This window comes from Lolium rigidum, chromosome 4 (genome assembly GCF_022539505.1).
Source record: "Lolium rigidum isolate FL_2022 chromosome 4, APGP_CSIRO_Lrig_0.1, whole genome shotgun sequence".
In the NCBI taxonomy this organism is placed as follows: Eukaryota; Viridiplantae; Streptophyta; class Magnoliopsida; order Poales; family Poaceae; genus Lolium; species Lolium rigidum.
This window is the reverse complement of record NC_061511.1, coordinates 218,417,658-218,441,675: the sequence shown is the minus strand read 5'-3', so window position 1 is coordinate 218,441,675 and position 24,018 is coordinate 218,417,658. Positions and strand designations below refer to the sequence as shown.

At 43.4% G+C, this 24,018-nt stretch overlaps 1 protein-coding gene and 1 long non-coding RNA gene across 2 annotated transcripts; one reads left to right on the top strand and one right to left on the bottom strand.

Annotated features, from left to right (window-relative positions):
- Positions 1 to 11,674: 11,674 nt before the first annotated feature.
- On the bottom strand, positions 11,675 to 13,288 carry LOC124648271 (phospholipase A1-II 6-like). Its single transcript, XM_047188063.1, has 3 exons — positions 13,278 to 13,288; positions 12,401 to 12,542; positions 11,675 to 12,286 (listed from the first exon to the last, which is right to left on the bottom strand). The coding sequence occupies exons 1-3, from the start codon at positions 13,286 to 13,288 to the stop codon at positions 11,675 to 11,677; spliced, it is 765 nt and encodes a 254-aa protein (XP_047044019.1).
- Positions 13,289 to 14,265: 977 nt separating this feature from the next.
- LOC124649527 lies at positions 14,266 to 19,045 on the top strand. Its single transcript, XR_006986675.1, has 5 exons — positions 14,266 to 14,401; positions 15,394 to 15,461; positions 15,555 to 15,641; positions 18,640 to 18,707; positions 18,903 to 19,045. It is a non-coding gene; the product is annotated as an uncharacterized LOC124649527 (long non-coding RNA).
- The last annotated feature ends 4,973 nt before the right edge of the window (positions 19,046 to 24,018 follow it).

Sequence of the window (24,018 nt, the reverse complement as noted above, 5' to 3'; positions counted from 1 at the left end):
TCTTCCCGAGTGGGATCAATCCTCATGACGATCTAGCTAGCTTTGTATTGGAGCTACCTTTGTACATGTCGTAAGCATGGGGGTGCAACCTGACACATACATGTCGTAAGCATGGGGGTACACGAGAACTCTAGTATTACATGTCTAGTACTTTTCCTCGTATGCTCTAGTTATTTTAACATATCTATTATATACTCTAGTTTTTTCTTTACCGGATACTCTAGTTGTTTTGAGATAAGGGTCCACCTAAGGCGGAGTTGAGCTGAGATTTAGGTTAATTGTGGTTCGACCGATCTAATCGATGCCCCCTTGTAGTACCGCTGCACATGACCATATATCTTCTCTACCTCCGGCGAACCTGCTTCCCCCTTACGGTGAGCTGCTCCTCACCACCACCACTGCTCTAACTGCCGTCCTCCCGGCGCCCGTGGTCCGCTGTTGTGACACCTCGCTGCCATGCCCCAAAGCTCCTTCTCATTAGGTCCACTGCTGCCCCAGGACATCCCTCTAAGCCTCACCACCTTTTTCTCCAGCTTGCGACACCACACCACCCCACCCAACCCTAACCCCTTAAGTGTATTCCACACGCGCTATTAGACATGCTTCATCTAGTTCTACTACTAACTAGAAGACAATGAAGAGCAGCCCTTATAACTTGGTCTCTATCTCTCTAAAGTAGCAAGGTGGGACTAAACTTTGCAATGCAATGCTACTATTCCACCCAGACAACGTGATAGTGGGCAGCTCATTGGGGATATATAGCCTTTGTGGGCCGAATGAAGTGGTCCTGCTCGTAACCGGTATGCATGCAGCTTACATAAATTATCATGTGAAGAGGTTGCTTTTCATTATCTTTCTCTAGATGAATCTTGATCCATGTAGCTATGATAGGATTGTCATTGGGCATGCATTCCTGGCCAAAGTCCATGATATCGTCGGCCACCATGTGTCATGGTATCTCGCCGATCTGTTTGATCGTTAAGCGAACCTTCGTCGACTTCCATGTACAATCATTCTTCCTAGTCTCACTAGATAAACTTGGAAAATCCCAAGTTCAGAAAAATGAATACTCTAGTAATATGCTGGAGAAAAACTCATTTATGTCCACCGGTAGCTGCTAGGTAGATCACTCAACATGTGCAGTTCAAACACACCACCTAGCTATTACTACTCGCGTTAGAAGAAAACGTATGGCGACATGTTAAAAAAAATGTATGGTTTCCTAATACTGAACTTCAAAATGTGCAATGAAAGGATGCATTCTCATATAATGAAGAGAAAAAGATTCTATGATGCGCTAGGAGACAATGAACATATGTGTGTCAATGGTGAGTGAACAGACTGTCCGGCTCCTTGTGTCGGTACAACGGTGTGTCATTGAAGATTTCGCCAACGATAAAATGAGGAAGTCCTTTGATGGCCTTGTCCCGCCACCTGTTGGGTTCTTGGCCGCCGACTCATTCAACAATAGCCCGCCGCAGCTTTCGGGCACAAGTTAGCATGACACCGACGTGTCGTCACATACTTAATTATTGTGTCTGAGAAGAGTTAGTGATTGCTATGTACAAAAGTGGCCCGACGGAAATCGATCGACTTCATGATTAGCTAGCTAGCCTTGTACTGAAGCTACCTTAATTTGTGGCATGTACAAAAAATACAAAATACATACATTTGCGCATGTAAGTTTCAAAAAATATAGCGTCATTTAACTTCAGTTTGAAAAGATGCAGCTTTTATTTTAAGTTTCAAAAGATGTAACTTACTGTAACTAATCCTGCAGAAACAAATGGTTTCAGAGCGATGTGACCCCACTCGCATGCGAGATGGCGCATCCCCGTGCCCCAACACGACTTCACCAGGTTCAGCAGCGACGGATGTCCGGTTCCTATGGAATCGGGCTACCTCGATGGGCTGCATAGAACGATGAGCACTCCACGGTCTAGCGCTTCTACGACACACACCAACTACCGCGCCGGCTTGTAGTTGGAGCGGCAAACGTATGTGTGAGTGATGATATTAAAATATGGATTCGCGACCCGTCGACGAAGCTATTCCCGCTAAATCATTAAACAAACAAACAATGTGTTGCTATGAGAGAATAAAAGCCATGCCGCATCGCGTGAGTCACATAAACTCTGGCACCATTTGACCCCCCCTGTTTCGAGGATCTGATAAGTTACATCTTTTGAAACTTAAAATAAAAGCTGCATCTTTTCAAACTGAAGTTAAATGACGCTATATTTTTTGAAACTTACATGCGCAAATGTATGTATTTTGTATTTTTGTACATGCCACAAATTAAGGTAGCTTCAGTACAAGGCTAGCTAGCTAATCATGAAGTCGATCGATTTCCGTCGGGCCACTTTTGTACATAGCAATCACTAACTCTTCTCAGACACAATAATTAAGTATGTGACGACACGTCGGTGTCATGCTAACTTGTGCCCGAAAGCTGCGGCGGGCTATTGTTGAATGAGTCGGCGGCCAAGAACCCAACAGGGTGGCGGGACAAGGCCATCAAAGGACTTCCTCATTTTATCGTTGGCGAAATCTTCAATGACACACCGTTGTACCGACACAAGGAGCCGGACAGCTGTTCACTCACCATTGACACACATATGTTCATTGTCTCCTAGCGCATCATAGAATCTTTTTCTCTTCATTATATGAGAATGCATCCTTTCATTGCACATTTTGAAGTTCAGTATTAGGAAACCATACATTTTTTTTAACATGTCGCCATACGTTTTCTTCTAACGCGAGTAGTAATAGCTAGGTGGTGTGTTTGAACCGCACATGTTGAGTGATCTACCTAGCGGCTACCGGTGGACATAAATGAGTTTTTCTCCGACATATTACTAGAGTATTCATTTTTCGAACTTGGGATTTTCCAAGTTTATCTAGTGAGACTAGGAAGAATGATTGTACATGGAAGTCGACGAAGGTTCGACTTAACGATCAAACAGATCGGCGAGATACCATGACACATGGTGGCCGACGATATCATGGACTTTGGCCAGGAATGCATGCCCAATGACAATCCTATCATAGCTACATGGATCAAGATTCATCTAGAGAAAGATAATGAAAAGCAACCTCTTCACATGATAATTTATGTAAGCTGCATGCATACCGGTTACAGCAGGACCACTTCATTCGGCCCACAAAGGCTATATATCCCCAATGAGCTGCCCACTATCACGTTGTCTGGGTGGAATAGTAGCATTGCATTGCAAAGTTTAGTCCCACCTTGCTACTTTAGAGAGATAGAGACCAAGTTATAAGGGCTGCTCTTCATTGTCTTCTAGTTAGTAGTAGAACTAGATGAAGCATGTCTAATAGCGCGTGTGGAATACACTTAAGGGGTTAGGGTTGGGTGGGGTGGTGTGGTGTCGCAAGCTGGAGAAAAAGGTGGTGAGGCTTAGAGGGATGTCCCGGGGCAGCAGTGGACCTAATGAGAAGGAGCTTTGGGGCATGGCAGCGAGGTGTCACAACAGCGGACCACGGGCGCCGGGAGGACGGCAGTTAGAGCAGTGGTGGTGGTGAGGAGCAGCTCACCGTAAGGGGAGAAGCAGGTTCGCCAGAGGTAGAGAAGATATATGGTCATGTGCAGCAGTACTACAAGGGGGCATCGATTAGATCGGTCGAACCACAATTAACCTAAATCTCAGTCAACTCCGCCTTAGGTGGACCCTTATCTCAAAACAACTAGAGTATCTGGTAAAGAAAAAACTAGAGTATATAATAGATATGTTAAAATAACTAGAGCATACGAGGAAAAGTACTAGACATGTAATACTAGAGTTCTGTGTACCCCCATGCTTACGACATGTATGTGTCAGGTTGCACCCCCATGCTTACGACATGTACAAAGGTAGCTCCAATACAAAGCTAGCTAGATCGTCATGAGGATTGATCCCAATTCTGGAAGATAATTAAATGTGGTCTCTGAGAGGTACTATCTGAGTCGGCCGGGATAGATAAGCGTACGAACCGAGCTGGAGCCAGCAGTCGTGGATGGCTCCTCAATCAAAGAGAGGAAGCTTAATTCGGGAGGGTGAGATCGATCGACTGCCCCCTACTAGTACTAGTAGTACTTGACTATCTCCTGTTTTTTCCTCCTCCCGCGTAGAAAAGCTGGCGATTTACTCGTCGATGATTACATCTTTGTACCTAGTGGCTGTACCCAGGGCTCAGTCTGCCCATACTCAGTGGATTAACGTCATCATCTTCTTCCTCATCTTCGGCATGCCCCTGCCGCCACCGCCGGCCCAACAACCGACTTTCCCGCATGCGGTCGGCGTGCTGCCGCAATGCCTCGCCTCGTCGAAACTCCTCCTCTGCCGGTCCACCGCCGCACCATTCATTACTATAAGCCCCACCCTTCTTATGTAGCACCGGCATCCCGCACTCGCACCCCGAACCCTAAGATCCATCCTCGTTGTCGCCGACTCGCTATGGCTAGCCACGCCGTCAATGGCTCCGGCCGCCGGACGTTCCCCGCCCCCTCCACCCCCCCCGTTCGGTGTGCGCAAGGTAGAAGATGACCTCACGAATGTTGGCGTAATTCAACGGCCCATGACGCCGCTCACCTCATACCATGGTACGTACTAGGTTGATCATGACAGTTGTTGGGCCCGAGTTCCGCATACGACAAATGTCGTGAGCAGAATATAACGGGAAGGGCAGATGCCTACTTGGCACCAGCCGCGTTTGGCAGCAATGCTTCTTCTCCTTGCTCTCCTCACGAGCCGGCTCACCGACGCCGGTAGGATGCTGATTGTGGTGTTCATATTCTAAGTTCGCTTATTCGTAGTATACACGTATATACATGCCACGATTTGATAGCATATCATGGCATCACATAGCACGTGCATGCATAGATAGAAAGTTAAACTGCGTGAGTTCCCTAGGCTGGTTGTAGGTGGCGGGATGAGGCCATCAAAGTGGAACTCCTCTTTGTCGTTGGCAAAATCAGTGTTAGGGAGGCCCTCGGCGTACTGCAGCAGGAGCACGATGAATGTAGAATTACTATGAGATATGATAACACGTATAAGTTTATCATAGATATAACGATGTATATATTCAACAACATTCGAGGTCATGCACCTCCCCTTCACCTCAATGGGCGGTGTAACCATGTATGATAACCCTGTACAAGTTTATCACAGATGTAACCAGGTATATATTCAGCAACCTCGCAGGACTAGTGGTTTGCGAGTCAAGATGCGCAACAGATAAGAAGCGAAATTCCGGACGCTTGCGTTTACCATGTCGCTTCTAAGCTCTCCACTTCAACGGCACACCATTTTACCGACACAAGGAGCCGGACAGTTGTCGATTGAAGCCCAAATGTTCGTTGTCTCCTACACATCATAGAATAAATTTATCTTCACTATATGAAGATGCATCCTTTCATTGCTGATTTTAAGGTATAGTTTTGGGTCAACATACATTTTTTGAACCTTATCGCCTCACTTTTTCTTACAACGTGGGTGGTAATAGTTAGATGGTGGCGTCTGAACTGCACATGTCGAGTGATCTAGCTAGCAGCTACCTGTGCACATAGATAAGATTTTTTTTCAACATATTATGAGACAGGATGGGCGAGATACCATGGCGCAAGGCGGCCAACAATATCATAGACTTCGACCAAGAATGCACGCTGGACGAGGGCCATGATGATAAGCAACCCCTTCACGTGGCCATTTATACAAGCTGCATGCATAGCAGGTACAACTGGAGCACGTATTTGGGCCCAATAAAGCTATCCCAAATCAATAACAACACTTGCTTGGGCCGATAAGGCTAGCTGAAATCAACTCGCCCATAAAATTGGCTGCGTAGAATGGTAGCATTGCATTGCAATGTTTAGTCCCACCTTGCTACTTTGGAGAGGTGGAGACCACCTTATAAGGGCTGCTCTTCATTGTCTTCTAGTTAGTAGTAGAACTAGATGAAGCATGTCTAAATAGCGCGTGCGCTCGCGTGAATATTTGCGACTTAAGACTTTGGACGCTTGGCGACGGCGCCCCTAGCCTAGCAAATATAATATTTTTTTTCGTGATTTTTTGGTCAATCCTATTGCCAGCCACGTGAAGAGGAAGGCACTGATGTACGTGTTAGCTACATACGTGAATGGGATATGTGAACATGGATGCCCGATGTACTGCGTTCCACTAGCTCGAATGTGGAATGAGGCGACAACGGTTTATGCAGAATATCAAGTGTTTTCTTGTTTGATTGGGAAGGTCGAGAGATGAATGAAGCGGCACATGTAATTGATAAGAATTGATTCACTCTAAAATTTCATGTAATTGGTCGACGAACCACCTAGTTATATTTTGAGAACTCATGGTCTTCCCTAAGAAATGGAATCAAGAAACTCTATCTAAATAAATGTTTTCTTGCATAACATATTTTAATTTTATATGAATTTTATAATATTTTACGTTATGTTTGGTTGATATACTATGATTGCCACACTTTTCCAGATTTTAAGTTAGGCCGTTCGCTTTAGTCATACTTGTGACACTTCATTTTCCGATTGTCCTAACTCGCAAAGTCATGATTATCAATGAGGATAATGAGTATGAGACTGGAGATGATGTTGATCCAAATGCTCCAGACGATGATGACTATGACACTGATGGTGAAGATGCCTATCCTTCTGATGCTCGTACCAAAGCTTTACTAGCATAATGAATAACATTCAGTTTTTTATCTACTCGCTGTCCAAGAACAGCGCCTACAGCAAAATCACTAGCATCACACATAATTTCAAATGGTAAGTTCCAATCAGGAGGTTCAACTATAGGGGCAGTTGTTAAGGCTTTCTTTAGAGTTTCAAAAGCTTCCTTACAATCATCATCAAAAACAAAAGGTACATCTTTTTGAAGAAGATTAGTAAGAGGCTTTGAAATCTTAGAGAAGTCTTTAATAAATCTCCTATAAAACCCAAGCATGACCAAGAACACTACGAATACCTTTAACATCCCTAGGATAGGGCATCTTCTCAATAGCTTCAACTTTAGCTCTATCAACTTCAATACCTCTCTCGGAAATTTTATGTCCCAATACAATTCCTTCATTAACCATAAAGTGGCATTTCTCCCAATTAAGAACAAGGTTAGTTTCTTCACATCTCTCGCAAAACTTTATCAAGGTTTCGCAAGCAACTATCAAAAGAATTCCCATAGACGAGAAAAATCATCCATGAATACCTCTACAATACTCTCACAAAAGCCATGAAAAATAGCAGACATGCATCTTTGAAAAGTAGCAGGAGCATTACATAAACCAAAAGGCATACGCCTATAAGCATAAGTTCCATAGGGACAAGTGAAAGTGGTTTTCTCTTGATCTTTAGTTTTAACAGCAATTTGTGAGAACCCAGAATAACCATCAAGAAAACAAAAATGAGTATTTTTAGATAACCTTTCTAACATTTGATCAATAAAAGGCAAAGGGTAATGATCTTTCTTAGTAACCTTATTAACTTTTCGATAATCAATGCACATTCTATAACCTACAACTACTCTTTGAGGTATGAGCTCATCATTATCATTAGGCACGACAGTCATTCCTCCTTTCTTAGGAACACAATGCACAGGACTAACCCATCTACTATCAGCAATAGGATATATAATACCAGCTTCAAGGAGTCTTAATACCTCATTTCTTACCACATCCTTCATTTTAGGAATTAGACGACGCTGAGGTTCAACAACAGGCTTCGCATCATCTTCCATATTAATGGCGTGTTGGCAAATAGATGGAGAAATCCCCTTCAAGTCATCAAGAGTGTAGCCAATAGCACCTCGGTGTTTCTTCAGTATTTCCAATAACCTTTCTTCTTCAAACTCTGAAAGCTTAGAACTAATAATAACAGGATATATTTTCTTATCATCAATATGAGCATATTTAAGATTATCAGGTAATGGTTTTAAATCAAAGACATGATCTTCCTTTGGTGGTGGTGTTGTACCCAAATCTTCTACCGGTAAATCATGCTTAAGAATAGGTTGACGAAGGAAAATTTCATCAAGCTCATTTCTTTCTTCCCTAAAAACTTCGCTCTCACTATTCTCCAAATGTTGCTGCAAAGGATTATTAGGAGCAAGAACAATAGATGCACACTTGTTCAACTTTAAAATCACTATTAGGCGAATCAATTTTATAAGGAGTTTTGGTAAATTTAGAGAAGTTAAACTCATAAGATTCACCAGACAAATTTAGTCAAAATTTTCCCTTTCTTACAATCTATAATAGCTCCACATGTATTTAGAAAAGGTCTACCAAAAATGATAGGACAATATTTACTAGCAACGAGTAACCAAGTACCAAAAAGTCAGCAGGATATTTAATCTTACCACATAGAACTTCAACATCTCGAATAATACCAATTGGAGAGATAGTTTCTCTATTAGCCAGCCGAATAACCACATCAATATCTTCAAGTTCACAAGAACCAATTTCGTGCATAATTTCCGTGTAAAGCTCATAAGGAATAGCACTAATACTTGCACCAATATCACATAATCCATAATAACAATGATCACCAATTCTAACAGATAGCATAGGAATACTAGCTTTCCTAGACTTATTAGGATGCGAAACAATATTAGAAGCATCTTCACAGAAAATAATATGACCATCTTCTATATTTTCAGTCACAAGATCTTTAACAATTGCAACAGCAGGTTCAACTTTTATTTGTTCTTCAGGTTCTATAGGTTTCTTTTCACTTTTATGAACCGCACTATTTATAACGGAGTACTCTTTCATTTTAGCAGGGAAAGGAGTTTTTTCAATATAAGCTTCAGGAATAACATGATCAACAGTTTCAACTACAACACATTTATTTATAGATGAATCAATTTTATCTTTATACGGTTCATGATACTTATCAAAGTTCTTCTTAGGCAATTCATAATGAGAGGCAAAAGCTTTATAAAGATTTGCAGCAACTTGAGAATCAAGACCATAAGTAGCACTCATATTACGAAATTTATCAGTATCAGCAACTTGACAAGTATTCAGGGGGTTTTGATATAGCAGATGAATAAAGTACAAGTAAGTAAAGTGCGAGAGAAATAATTGCAGCGAGTGGCCCAATCCTTTTTAGCACAAAGGACAAGCCGGTTTGTTTACTTATAATGACCAAACGTTCTTGAGGACACACGGGAATTTAGTCTAGTGCTTTCGCTTCATATAGCTGATTAATCTTCATTGTTTTGATAAGTGTTGTGTGGGTGAACCTGTGCTAATGTACCGCCCTTCCTAGGACTAATACATACTTGTGATTATACCCCTTGCAAGCATCCGCAACTACAATAAAGTAATTAAGATAAATCTAACCACAGCCTTAAACTCTGAGATCCTGCTATCCCTCCTGCACCGATATACCAACGGGGGTTTAGGTTTCTGTCACTCCAGCAACCCCGCAATTGGCAAACGAATACAAGATGCATTCCCCTAGGCCCATAAATGGTGAAGTGTCATGTAGTCGACGTTCACACGACACCACTAGAAGAATAACACCACAACTTAAGTATCACATCATTGAATACTAACGAACATAATTCACTACTAACATTTAGACTTCACCCATGTCCTCAAGAACTAAACGAACTACTCACGAGACATCATATGGAACATGATCAGAGGTGATATGATGATAAATAACAATCTGAACATAAACCTTGGTTCAATAGTTTCACTCAATAGCATCAATAACAAGTAGAAATCAACACCGGGAGAGTTTCCCCTATCAAACAATCAAGATCAAACCCAAATTGTTACAGCGGTGACGAGGTGCAGCGGAGGAGATGGCGGTGATGATGATAATGATGATGGTGATGATGATGGAGATGATGTCCAGCTCGATGACGGTGATGATGGCGTCGATTTCCCCCTCCGGGAGGGAATTTCCCCGGCAGATTTCAGCCTGCCGGAGAGCTCTTTTCTCTCTGGTGTTCTCTGCCCCGCAGAGGCGGCTGTGACTCTCCGCGACTATCCTCTGAAGCTTAGATTTTCGGGACGAAGATGTACGCGAAGAAAAGGAGGCAAGAGGGGGTTGTGGGCCCCCTCCTCACAGGGCGGCGCGGCCAGGCCTTGGGCCGCGCCAGCCTATGAGGTGGGCCCACCTCGGCTCCCCTCGGCTCCCCCTTCTGGCTCCCTTCGTCTTCTGGAAAAATAGGATTTTTCATATAATTTCCGTCAACCGTTGATCTTCCGAAATATTGCATTCTGACGGTGCTTTTTCCAGCAGAATCCTGACTCCGGTGCGCGATCCTCCAATAATCATGAAACATGCAAAATAGATGAAATAACATAAGTATCATCTCCAAATATGAAATATATCAATGAATAGCAGCAAATTATGATATAAAATAGTGATGCAAAATGGACGTATCAATAGGGCGTTGAATGAAATAGCGTGGCCTTCCAAAATATGATATGCACCTTATAATGTGTTAATAACGTACTATTTTACAACATAGCGTTTTACAAAAAAAAGACAAATATAGCATGTATACTAAGGATTTCAGCTGCTAAAAGATTGACCAGATCAACTAATCAAATTGACAAAGTCCATATCACAATGAAAGATAAAGATTTGTCACGGTCTAACAAGTAACATCAACAATTCAATAGTCATAGTCTAGAACTAGATGGAGAATTAAGATTTTAAAAAAAGGTAGACAACTAACCAGCCAACAAGCATAGTCCAAATAAATAACTAACGAGCCAAGACGTAGTAATTAATTGAAATCTGATGAAATAGTTGGAAAATACATGGAGTTATTATCTGATTCAGAAGAAAAACCCATGGATTGCAGATCATCATCATGGAAAACTAGAAGCAACTTCCTCCTAGGCTCACAAGCTTTGTTTCTTTTTATTGAAATAACAGCTCTTGCTCGTTTCGATGCTATATGTGAGGAGTGGGAGCTGTTTATGGGGCTCCGGTTGAATGGCCAGGGTTAGGAATGGGGATTTCGGCAGCTCGTGAGCCAAAGGACCTAAAATAGTTAGTTCGCAGCTCTATTTTTTTTTACGAAAATAGCACCGCTACAATGCTAGGAGAAATAGTTTGTATAGCGCTACTAATAACGAGATTACCGTCACAATGAGACAAATATCCATAGCATAGCGTTTACTCTCCAAATATGCTTTAGTGCCGCTAAAACGCTGAAATAGCGTGCTATTTTTTCGTTGATTTTGATAGGACGAGCTACATGTAGTTAGTTTTCTTTGAAAAAATAAAAAATGACATTTTAAAGTTTCAAAAAAATATGGAAAAATATTTAGATGTAAACAATGTTGAGTTCTATCAAGTTACAAGATTTAAACTCGGGATACCATATAGTCTAGGATGTGCAAACATAACAAAATCTAATAGATTTTGAGGTTCTAAAAGTTTGCACCGTTCACTATTGTGGATGTCAGATTTTATTATTTTTGCACAGCCTCAATTATAATGTATTTGAGTTGAAAATTTTCATATTGATAGAGCACAACATTTTTTTTACTTTAAAATGTCATTTCTATTTTTTTAAAATAAAACAAGCTCCATATAGCATGAGGTACATTTCTTGTTGGTTTCTGAGAGGGTCTTCTTAGCACAAATGATTTGCGCATGCATGCTCGGAAGAAATATGCGTCAGCTTCACTTGTTGTTCAGCGGCAGGACGGCATCCTCCCCGTCGTCCTCCTCGAAGTCGACGAGGCTCCAGCGCCCATCGTCTCCTTTAACCATGCCTTTGTTCGCCGGCACCCACCACGCCGCCGGCACCGCGTGCTCCTCCTTGAGAGCGCCATACGACTTGTTCACGAGCGCCACGTCGCGCTGCACCGCCAGCTCGAACCCTCCTCCGGCCTTCACGCCGGCCACCCCGTGAAGGTAGCACTCGAGGTTGTGCCAGACCCGCTCGTCCCCGGGCGCCCTGAGGTACGGCGAGGCGCCCGTGTCGATGGCCAGCTCGGCGCCCACGTCGTGGTACGGCAGCGCCGGGTACCTGGGCACGATGTCGTGGGCGTTGCGCACGCGCATCAGTCGTAGCGCGCCGGCAGCGTCAAACCGCTTCCTGAAGCCGGCGCCGCCCACCCGCGGGCTGGCGAACACGAACGCCGTGACGGGGAACGTGCCGTTGTAGCTGTTCTCAACGATGTCGAAGGCGCTGAGCGTGGCCAGCGCCGCCCCAAGGCTGTGGCCCGTCGTCGTGATGCTCACCTCCTCCTCCTTGTATGTGTCCACCAGCTTCCTCACCTCGGCCAGCACCTGCATGACATCATGCAAGAGCAGGCTGGTGAGCACGACGTACAATGAACAGTGTAGTAACGTGAGAGTACCGTAGCGTAGATAGATATTTTGGTAGTGTACTACACTACATACCTGGTCTCTGGCGCTGTCCTTGTTGTGGCTGGACGCCGGGTCGGTGGAGGTGTAGATGGAGAGCCAGCCGTGGCGAACCTCGAAATGCTCGTATTTTGGTTTTGTTTTTCTTCCGGCCGCGTGTCGTTTGGTCTTGGTGGAACTAGGCGTGGCGTTATGTTGGGTCGAAAAGCGTGTACAGCACCGCCACGCCAGGACCAATCCAATCCAATCTTTTTCTACGGCGCGCGCGCGCGGGCATTAATTAAGGGGAAGACTTGGGTAGGATCATGTCTTAGATAGGATCTATGAGAACAATTTTTTTGCAAAGACAAAATATGGTCAAAAAATCTGAAAAAAAATCACAATACACATCTATGTTATATATGCAACGCCCAAAAATTTGCAACTTCAAAATTCGGCATATATTTAGAGAGACAAAAAAGATAAATCTGAGTGTGAATAGTGTGAAATACTACTCAACCAGATCTGACACTATTCACAATAAAATTTGTCTTTTTTATTTCTCCAAGTGTAGATCAGATTTTAAGCTGAAATTTCTTGGAGTTGTAGATACAACCTATATGCATGCTGTTTATTATTTTCAGATTTTTTCGCCTGTTCAAAGTATGTTTTTTTTGGGTTGATCCTATGATCCTACCTAATGGAGAGATCCTATACAAGTCTCTCCCCATTAATTAATCTCGTCGCGTCGTTTCACGCGCGCGCGCGTGCATCTTTTCTTTTTTCCATCGTGCCAAACGCATCACCTAATTAACCGGGTCCTGCCTTTGTATCCAGCCAAGAGAGAAGAAGCCCATCCTATATTCCTATGCAATCCAACGCATCTCCATTTCCCCAGCATCAAACACAACTAACCAAACCCTAGCTTAATTACTCCCCCCCCATTTCCCTCCAGCGCCGCCGGACGATGCACCAGCCGCCGCCATCGCTGCTCGTCCACGGCACCCTCCCCGCTGCCGCATCCAAGCTCGCCGCCATGGAGGCCAGGGCTTCCGCCGCCGACCCAAGGGAACAAGGGGACGCCGACGCCTTCGACTTCCTCGCCGTCCGCCGACCATCTCCACACAAGCTCACCGTATGAACACCTAGCTACCCAATCCCCCAATTCCGAAATTTCTTCCTCCTAATTTTCCCCAACTCAAATAAATATGTTGCCAGCACGCTCGGACAACTCAAATAATTCCGAAATTTCTTCCTCCTAATTGCTTCTTTCTTTACCAGCCGTAGATACTGCTCGGACCAGTACGCTCCGCCAATGCCGTCGTCGTCATCAAGGGCTTTCTTTTGCCTATCTGCAGCCCATCGTGGGTTCTTCACACCAACAACTGAACCATTTGTAAACTTGTTTGTTTATCTTGCCTTCATGAATATCTCCCAATTAAGCCAGTATAAGAATTGATAACGAATACCTAAATGTCTCTTCTGTGTGTGCATGTGCTGAAACTATTATTGCCTTCTAATCGTCTGCTTCTTTCTTGACCAGCAGCCGTCCCCGCTCACACCTCCATATGGTGCTCCACCATGTCGCTCACCTAGGTCACTCCCTCATCTCCTTGGTGCGTCCTCTTCTATTGGTCTGCTCATGCAATTCCCTGCCCTATTCATCACCTCCTCTTGTGCTTTGCTTCATCGCAGGTTGTATGTACGAGGACGGGCTCACCCAGACCACGACCTCAAAGACTCCCATCTCCATCTCCATGGACACGCTGTCGAGCACCCCCGCAAAAGGTCCATTCCCCCCACACCCCCCCCCCCCCCTCGCGCGTGTTACTGCATCCAGCTTAGCTGACCTGTGGAAATACTCGTGTTTCTATGCAGCACCATGTGTGTTCAGTGAGGTGAAGATACCTGCTGCTGCTGCCAAGCCCCAACAAGGGCATCGAGGTCTCCGTCAACTAGCAGCCCCATCTAAACCAGTACCTTTGGCCAGTTCCTGCCTCGACTCCCAGTCCACCTCGCCGCAACCGTGATCTTGCCGTCGCCTCCAAATACCCTCTGGTGAGCTCCAGTCCACTACCCGCTCTGGTCACCTGCTACTTTCTCTCTGTGTTTGCTAAGAGTTACTTGTGTTCTCCACGCTGTACTGCTTATAATGTGTTCATGGTCCCTCGCATCAATTGCTTCTGCAGCTCGCTCTTGCCGCTCACTGTGCTAGCATTATTTGGAGTCTTGTTTTCCAAGCGGGATGGATGCACTTGATCATGATCTGCTCATGGTGCTTCTTATAGCTTCTGAAACCGCATACTGTTTTAGGTGATGCTACTTGTTAGCTTGATTTAGCTAGAGGAGGGTACAGTTAGTTCGTGCGACAAGCCTCTGGTGGTTTCCCTGTTACTGCATCATGAGCTTACAGCTCTTTTCAAGTTGTGTTTTTATTTTCTCAACGTCAAAGGCCACAAAATGACTCTTACTCACTTTGGTGCACTTGAAGTTGTGTTTTATTTTCAAAGACACAAGCTAACTCTTTGACACTTTGGTGTGTTCATTGGAGTGTTGCGCTGCATTACTTGCTTTCCTACTGGTTGCAAAAGCACAAACTGTAGGTACGCCTCACCTTCAGGCCTTTTTTTTTTCTGGAAACGGGTAGATTTTTCAACTGCTACTTAGTGGCTGAATAGCTACAGACATACAGTGTGGAGTGCTGTGTTACTGTATATGTTGTGCTCCAAATCATTCAAACTTGCATTTTGTTTACCATTTGTTACTTCTCCCGGTTGCTGCATCTTGTGCTCCAGCTCAAACTTGTATTATTTCGTGAACATTGGAACCATTAGTTACTTTGCTTGAACTGACCATCTGTTCAGTAGATAGTAACATGTTATTTTCGTGCAAATCTTTGGGTAGAAGTTATACTCTGTCACAAAAGTTTGAAAATGATAAATACTAGCTTGCCACTTGTTTTTGGCTTTCCTGAACCTTGCGCCTATGAGTGATATCTTGGAGAACATGGTGATATCTAAACTTTCTGGTTTGCTTTCTTGACTTGATAGGACCATGATTTGGTGGTCGAGCTGATGTCATACACCGGATCCACTCAGCAGTGCAGGCCAGACATAAGGTACACTATGCTATGCATTTACTAGCCATAAGATCCACCGATTTTTTTTTGGACTGTCTGACATCCACCGTTCATATCTTGTGTTGGTTGCAGTGTGGGGACGGTAGGGGCGATGCAGTAGAAGCTCGCGGTGCCACTGGAACACTGGATGGTCTTGGCGTCGCCTCCCAATACCCTCTGGTGAGCTCCACTCCACTACCCGCTCTGGTCACCTAGTAGTTCGTATTCGTGGTTGCTATGACCTACTCGTGTTCTCAGCCATGTACATGCTGGTGTGTTCATGCTCCCTCGCAGCGATGCCATCTGCAGCTCCCTCTTGCCGCTGACTGTGCTAGCATAATTTTGAGTGTTGTTTTCCCAGTGGGATTTAGCTCAATTTAGCTCTTGTTATTCGTTGTGTAACCAGGTAACGTTTCAGGTGATACTAATTGCTAGCTCAGTTTAGCTAGAGGGAGGTACCGTCAGTTGGTGCGACAAGCCTCTGATGGTCTCCCTGTTACTGCATCTTGAGCTTGTTGCAGCTCCTTGGAAGTTGTGTTGTCCTTTGCCAACGTCAAAGGCCACAACCTCACTCTTAGTCACTTTGATGTGTTCATTGCAGTGTTGGGCTGTATTGCTTGCTTTCCTACTGATTGCAAAAAAGCACAGACTGTAGGTACTCGTGATCTGCAGATCTTTCTTATTTTGGAAGCGGGAAAGGATTTCTTTAGTTGATTAGCTAGAGGGGTTTGCTGTTACTGTATGCTGTGGTCCAGCTCAATCAAACTTGCATTTTGTAACCATTTGTCACTTCTCCTGCTTGCTGCATCTTGTGCTCAAGCTCAAACTTGTACTATTTCGTAAACATTAGTTACTTTGCTCAAACCAACCATCTGTTCAGTAGATAGAAACATATTATTTTAGTGTGAATCTTTGGGGAGAAGTTGTACCCTTTGTTGCAAAAGTTCGGTAATGAAATACACTAATTTGGCACCATGCCTTGTTTGACACTTGAATTTGGCCATTTCTGAATTTTTGCCTTATGAATGATATATCTTGGAAAACATGGTGATATCTAAAACGTTTTGGCTTGCTTTCTTGACTTGATAGGACCATGTTATGTTGGTCAAGCGGATGTCATCCACTGGTTCCACTCAGAAGTGTAAGGCCAGACATAAGGTAAGCTATACTATGCTTTTAGTATCCATAAGATCCACCGATTTTTTGGACTGTGTCTGATAGCTGAGTTCATACCACGTGTTTGTTGCAGTTTGGGGACGAGCAAGACGGTGTGACGGTGGTGCTCGGCAACGGGAGGAGGGAGGCTGTAGTAGCTTGTGGCGGCACATGAATGTTGGTGGGTAGGCACGAAGGGAGAGCTGGTGGTTGCCGGCCTGAGCTATAGCTGCCTGCTACTCCTCCAGGGACCTGTGCAAGGCTGGCTAGGACAGCTTCAGCATCGGAGCCAGGGGTGGCAAGATTTTCTTCGTCCGGACCGACCAAGACGCTCAGGTATTAGACACATGACCAAGGCGCGCGCGACTCCGTCTGCGCCCCCTTCGACTACTTTGCCGTCCGCGGAACCTACAGGCCCGGCGACCATCTCCACACAACCTCACGGTATGAACCACTCCCCAGTCCAGGTGCCTGTTCCAAGATTTCTTCTTTCTTTTCCTGAAATTATTACGGCTGAAATATTTCTTGCTTCTCTCTTGACCAACCAGCCTGGCGAGGACGAATCCGTGGAGATACTGCTCCGACCTGTACGCTCCAGCACAGTCTTCTGCTCCCACAAGGTCGTCATTGCCTCACTGTTTCCTAGCTGCCCATCGTGCTGCTGCTGCTGCTTTTGGTCACAGCAAAAACTAAATCATCATCTTGTTTCTTCATCTTGCCTTGCATGGTTCATGGAAATTTCCAATTAAGCCAGCACGAATTAGGGTAATACATCCGTCTCTCTTGTAAATGCTCTAGCAATACTATAGCTTGACCATTACATCTTTCTTGTTGCTACTTATAGTGTGTGTGTATGTATATACCTGAGCATGACGTCAACTTGTCCATCTCTTGTAGGTACATCCGGGTCTGGGAATGATTTCAGCTTTACCAAAAGTGCCTTGCTGAAAGTTCGTTCCTGCTGACTGTCTTCTCTCTGCAGGATACAGAACCTTCTTTGTGGTAAATAAATACCTTCCTACGTCAACCTTGAATGCTTCAGCTTTTACATTGCTTGTGTTTCTTGCCCTCATGACCCCTGTTGATCTAATTATCCTCCCCTTTTCTGCATCAAGAGCAGCGCCACCTCATCGAGTACCTTTGCCCAGTCCCTTCATTTACTCCGAGTCCGCCACACCGCGACCGTGGTCTTGGCGTCGCCTCCAAATACCCTCTGGTGAGCTCCACTCCTCTCCTCTCACCCATGGCATCTGCAGCTCGATCTTGCTGTGCTCCGTGCTAGCATAATTTGGAGTGCTGTTTTCCCAGCGGGATGCAGTTGATCATGATCTGCTCCTATTGATTGTTATTCCTTTTGTAACTGGGTACTGTTCCAGGTCATACTACTTGCTAGCTCAATTTAGCTACAGGGAGGTACTGTCAGTTGGTGCGACAAGCCTCTGATGGTCTCCCTGTTACTGCATCTTGAGCTTACAGCTCCTTTGAAGTTGTGTTTTATTTTGTCAACGTCAAAGCCCACAAGCTGACTCTTAGTCACTTTGGTGTGTTTGTTGGAGTGTTGCGCTGCATTACTTGCTGATTGCAAAAGCGCAGACTGTAGGTACTAATGATTTTCAGGTCTTTCTTATTTTTGGAAGCGGGTACATTTTTCAACTGCTACCTACTGGCTGATTAGCTCGAGGGGAGTGTTGTTACTGTATGTTGTGCTCCAGCTCATTCAAACTTGCATTATGTAACCATTTGTTACTTCTCCCGCTTGCTTAATTCTTTTGCTCCACCTCCAACTTGTATTGTGAACCATTAGTTACTTTGCTTGAACCGACAATCTGTTCACTAGATAGAAACATGCTATTTTCGTGCAAATCTTTGGGTAGAAGTTATACTCTCTTGTCACAAAAGTTCGGAAAATGATAAATAGTAGTTTGCCACTTGAATTTCGCTTTTCTGATTTTGCGCCTATGAGTGATATCTTGGAAAACATGGTGATATCTGAACTTTTTGGTTTGCTTTCTTGACTTTATAGGACCATGATTTGGTGGTCGAGCTGATGTCATCCACTGGTTCCACTCAGCAGTGCAGGCCAGACATAAGGTAAACTATAGCCTTTACTAGCCATAAGATCCACCGAATTTCTTGGACTGTCTGACAGATGTGTTGATATATCATGTGTTGGTTGCAGTGTGGGCATGGCAGGGGCGACGCTGTAGAAGCTCATGGTGCCACTGGAATGTTGGTGGGTAGGCACTAAGGGAGAGCTGGTGGTCGTGACTCTGATTGCTGCTGCAGGCATCCACCCGGAGTCTTCCCGAGCTGTAGCTACCCCAGTTGGCCAATGCTCCAGGGTCCTGGGCAATGCTGGCGAGGACAACTTCAGCGTCCGAGCCAGGGGTGGCAAGGTCTGCCTCGCCCGCACCGACCAAGATGATGACGCGCAGGTACATACACACATGCCCAGGCCCATTGCAAATTTTATTCTTGGAGTTGCAGATACATGTCATGATCAATCACAAGCTATCTTGCAAGCTCCTTTATGCTTATAAGCTCAATTGGAGCTATCACCTCTACTTGTGGTTGTAATTAGAGCTATACTACTATCTGTCGTTTCATGCTTTGAAATCACTTCTACTTGTGATATTGATTTAATTTTTAATGCTATGACATCTCCTTCTAACTCATACTTCATGTTTCCTAACTGCAGGTTTTAGAAGCCTCGAGTATAGCTAGTGCAAGAAATCGAAGCTGAACTCTCCTTGTTTGTGTTTTGAGTTTATGTTTGAAGTTTGAGAGCTTCGGCTGTATTGGTTGGCTGAATGCAAAGTGATTTTTGAACTGTTATTTTGGACTCCTATCCTGGGCTGTTAATAATCTGTTGTGTTTTTTGAAATCTGGAGTGTAGATCTTAAGTTGAAATATGCAATATGCCTTAATATGGTTTTGATGATTCATTGACCATGCTATATTTTGTGCTATCTGATCTAAATGTCTAAAATTTGGCTATGCTGAAATTTTTAACACTGTTGCTAGTAACACATTTAAGCTGATCTCCTTGTCGGATCAACAATTCTTCAAAATCTGGTCACTGGTTATTTTAGCATGTATGGTCACTTTTCTCAAGGTTATTCTTTCTTTCTTTTCTGCTACACATGTTCAAAATTTAAGATAGCTAGTATCATCGATATGTGATGTTCAAAAGCCTGTTAGTTTAGCTGAGGCAGGAATGCATGCAGACGTATCATAGCATGAAATATGCGTAGCATGGTTTATGCGATGTGTTGTTTGTGAGCCATTTGCTATGAAGCAACTCGTGCCTGTCAGTTCGCATGTAACTACAATACTAGTAGTTTAGTTGATTGATTGCACCACGAGGCTAGCTTGTACTGTGTACATCTCGGCGATAGACTAGTTGGCGATAGACTAGTTTGCCGAGTCGAAGGTGACTCGCTCGCTGCAGATCCAGCACATGCGAGGAAGGTGACTCATCGCACCATTCAACTCGCCATCAGCCGAGTTTATGTTAGACCCGTCACCCAACTTGCCACCGGAACTAGATTCTCTAACATAAAGGGAAGTCAGGTAAGCTATAGGCCTACAGTATTCTACTTTCCTTCTTCGGATTAATATATGACTAGCTAAGTGCCAGTGTGTTGCTACGTTGATCCTAAACGTAAGATTTGTCATGGTACATTAAGTTGGATACTAACGAAGAATTCTGAGTTTAACCAACCATTTCTTGTTCATCTTGGAAGGTTGTGATTTCGAACAAGTGATCGCCCACAAGAAAACACCTTCTTTGAAAATAAGCACACGTTCTCTCTATATATTAGAGTCTCAACTTTATCTCTTAAATATATTTTTATACCTAGTTCCATCTGTTTGCACTGCTGCAAGATTATTGTAAACTAAATATGATAGCATATAAGTGTTCAAGGTCGATAGATCAAGAGTCCAGAAACAAACGCCATGTTTTAAAATTCATAAACTATCTTGTCCATATGTCTAGGCACGTGACTACGTGACCTGTATGCAAAGGAAAATGAAAGGAAATTATCAGTATTATTGTGAGAATATGTTAGCGTTAAATCTAGGCTAGCTAACTAGCCAGTTAGCATTTTCATTAGGGTAACTACCTAGCAGTTAGAACATAGCGTTGTCCAAACGCTGCATGTATTGAACCGTCATTGTGTCCTTCCGAAAAGACACAAGTGTTGTAACCGACAATGTAAAACGCCTGTTCACAGCCTATATATGTGTGAACAGTACATCAATAAAGATCACTCATTATCACTTCAATCATTCTACTCTCTCTGTTTCTTCTCAATTATTACAGAATGAATGTGGAATTGCAATAATGTATGCTAAACATTTTTTTTGCATTAATTAAAGCTGTCACTACTGTTTCTTGCAGCTACAGCCTACATGTATAAATTTACTATGCATAACACCACAATAGAAGTATCATAGGTAGTATCATGCATGCCATGTTAGCAAAATCTGATGTAACATAATAATTAATGAGAGAGAGGTGAGAGTGGTACCATATGTAGATACGGTATCATATCACCTAAAACTAGAAAACTTGTTGTCAAATACATCATGTACACAAATTTGCATTGAGATTCTACAAAACATTAAATATGATGGAACTATAATACTATGCATTATAGTGGTGGTATCACAAACTAGTATCATATGATACTTTCCATTGTGACTAGTCTAAAATGATCCAAGCAACATGCATGACATGTAGTAAATATATACAATCAGAACACAGGTCGACCGGTAGTTTTCTATGCCTCTAAGCGTCAGGTTATAAAGGGCTTCAGATTGCTGCGCTTCCGCTCACTACTCGATAGGAGCAGCGACTTGATCACGATGTGAGTCAACAATTGGCCATCTCCAAAAAAAGTGCCATTGTCGTGAACCTAGATAATCGCCAGGGCCACAAGCAAGCACTGGTTGGCATCGTAGTGGGGGGCATGAGTAAACGGCAATGACTCAAGGAGTAGATTGAGGAAGACCATGACCAACACAGCCTTCTGAAAAGATTTCCAAGAACATTTTTTGAGTTAGTCGTAGAAGAACAAAGTTGTCAGATCGGAAAGCACCATCAGATGAGGGTTCCTTCGTGGCTTACCAGGTCTCGTACTTGTAGACTAGCGTGATACGACAAACGTTCCTAGACTTCTTCTTCCTTGGGGACTTGACAACAGATCAGGGGGCGTTATTGGTGAGGGTCATGGGCATGGAGTGGTTGAGGCGAGCTTATTTTTGGCCGCTGTCCATGAGGAGCTGGTTGATGTTGGAACTAAAGAACTAGAAGCGAGAACGGGGACTCAGCTGTAGGACGTTTTTCTAGCTAGGGGGCGCGAAGGTTTGCGGCCGCCGCAGTGCCGTTCCACCAGTCGGTGGATTTGGAGGTCATCTGTCGCCTACCGCGAGGTCAGGGAGAGGAGTCAAGGGATCGGGTGGAGCCAGTGGATGGATAGGCTTAGGGCCTAAAATGCGAAAGTACTGTGTCGTTAGACTGCGGGCTGATTTCAAAATATTTGAGAGGCTAAAGTGAAAACCCGTCAACGTACAACATACGGCCGATTTTAGTTTAAAAGTAAATGTTAAGGCCAATATGATCTAAATTAACTTGCACGTGATAAATATGTGGTATTCATTTATAATAATTTCTTAGAATCATAATTATGACCGATTAATTTTTAGTTTAGTTGATCTATATGCACATTAGTTTGTTATAGTACATGGCATACATTGTTTGGTGCCCTTACTTTGCTTCTTAATTTTACACTAGCTAATTAAACACTGTAGCTCCTTGACTTTGTTCCATCATGTTATAGGATCTGGTTCCCCTAGCCGTTGTCTAGACCTACGACCGTGCCACCATAGAATAGGCTCTCAAACAGGACCCACATGTTTGGAAAACAAAATGTGACTAAATTTATGTACAAATTACCCATCATTTCATTTTTTGTTCACTATGATTTTATGTGTTTCGTTTTTGGGTGTTATTATTTTTTATGTTGTTGGTGATAGTTTTTACCTATCATTTCTCATATCATCTCGCGGTCGAGCATTAATTATTAATCATAATGGATAAACTAATTATTAATGTCTTTATTTTTTTTGCAAAAAATATTAATGTCATTATTTAATGCTACATGATTCATATATTGTTAACTTCTACACACAAGTTCGAATCAAATCGACTCTAGAGGTGTTGGAAAGCTCTTAGGGAGTTAGGCTATCGAAGACTTGTGGTTTTGTTTATGCATTATGTATTTTTCACCATGGCATAAACTAATAGGTATGTCACATTTACCGCTTCGTCACTAAAGCCTTCCTCCTACCTAGATGCGGTTTTGCGATTTGCGGACGGTGTAGCGGCAATGGTAGTAACATAGTTAGCGGGTGGTAGGAAAGGACCAGTTTGGGCAAGTCACAAGTGCTACATGGTGTGTTGATTCAGGTAGGTGTGAAGAAGTCATTGGTGGTGGTGGTATTGACTACTAGGACATGCAACAAGGATCGCCCCATGAGTTGGGTAGTCACAGTTTTTCTCCAACTATAGCTACTCACTAGACTAAGTTTATGTGGTTTATATATTCATAGTAGTTAATCATGGTATGATATAAGGGCTAATTCTACATTAGTTGTTGTACATTGTATGTCGCAGTAGTAGGTATTCACTATTACAAAACAAGAAGAACAAGATGTCTAGAAAAGCCATATAAAAGACTTTTGTTATATATTAAATTTAGCTATTATGAGGATAGACAGTTAAATATAGCTCCCTAATTACGAATTTTTAGTTTCATCTCCACATGGTAGACCGGTGGCGGTACAACCATTTTGAGAAATCTTGGTATAACTACAGTACTTTTAAGTAAACATAAATTCATTGAAAAGTTAAAGGAAAGTCGTTGTACAACAGTATTTTTGCAAGGCAAGGTTCTGTAAAAAAAAGTATTTTTGCAAGGCATTCTTTCTAGAGAGTGGAGTTGGTCTCCACAAGGTGTGTTACCCAGCTACATCTGGCCGTCCGCTATATGTGTGGAGATTCACTCCTGGATTACCGTCAGTGCCTCCACTAGCTAAAGTCTTGGTAATAAGCACGCCATGTAGGACAATGTACGTAAGCTATGTGTACGTCAACGACTAGGGTAAAACAGAAGGTTGTGTAGAGCAAGTGTACCTACCTATAAGATGCATGTGGGTACAATGAAATTTAGTGGAAAGGTTTAACGATCGCATCAGCCTCCTCCGACGAGAATTCAGGGCGTTTGATATCCGGCCGTAGGTAGTTATGTCATCGGGCTTGGCAGCTCTTAGCACACTTGCTCAGTCCCGTGTCAATTGTAAGAGTACTAGCTACCGGAACTGACGTGCCTATAGA

What these genes read in the sequence shown, in the direction of transcription:
- LOC124648271 (XM_047188063.1), bottom strand. An exon ending in AGGACAGCGCCAGAGACCAG is followed by an intron (nt 12,287 to 12,400) that starts GTATGTAGTGTA and finishes GATGTCATGCAG; the next exon opens with GTGCTGGCCGAGGTGAGGAA.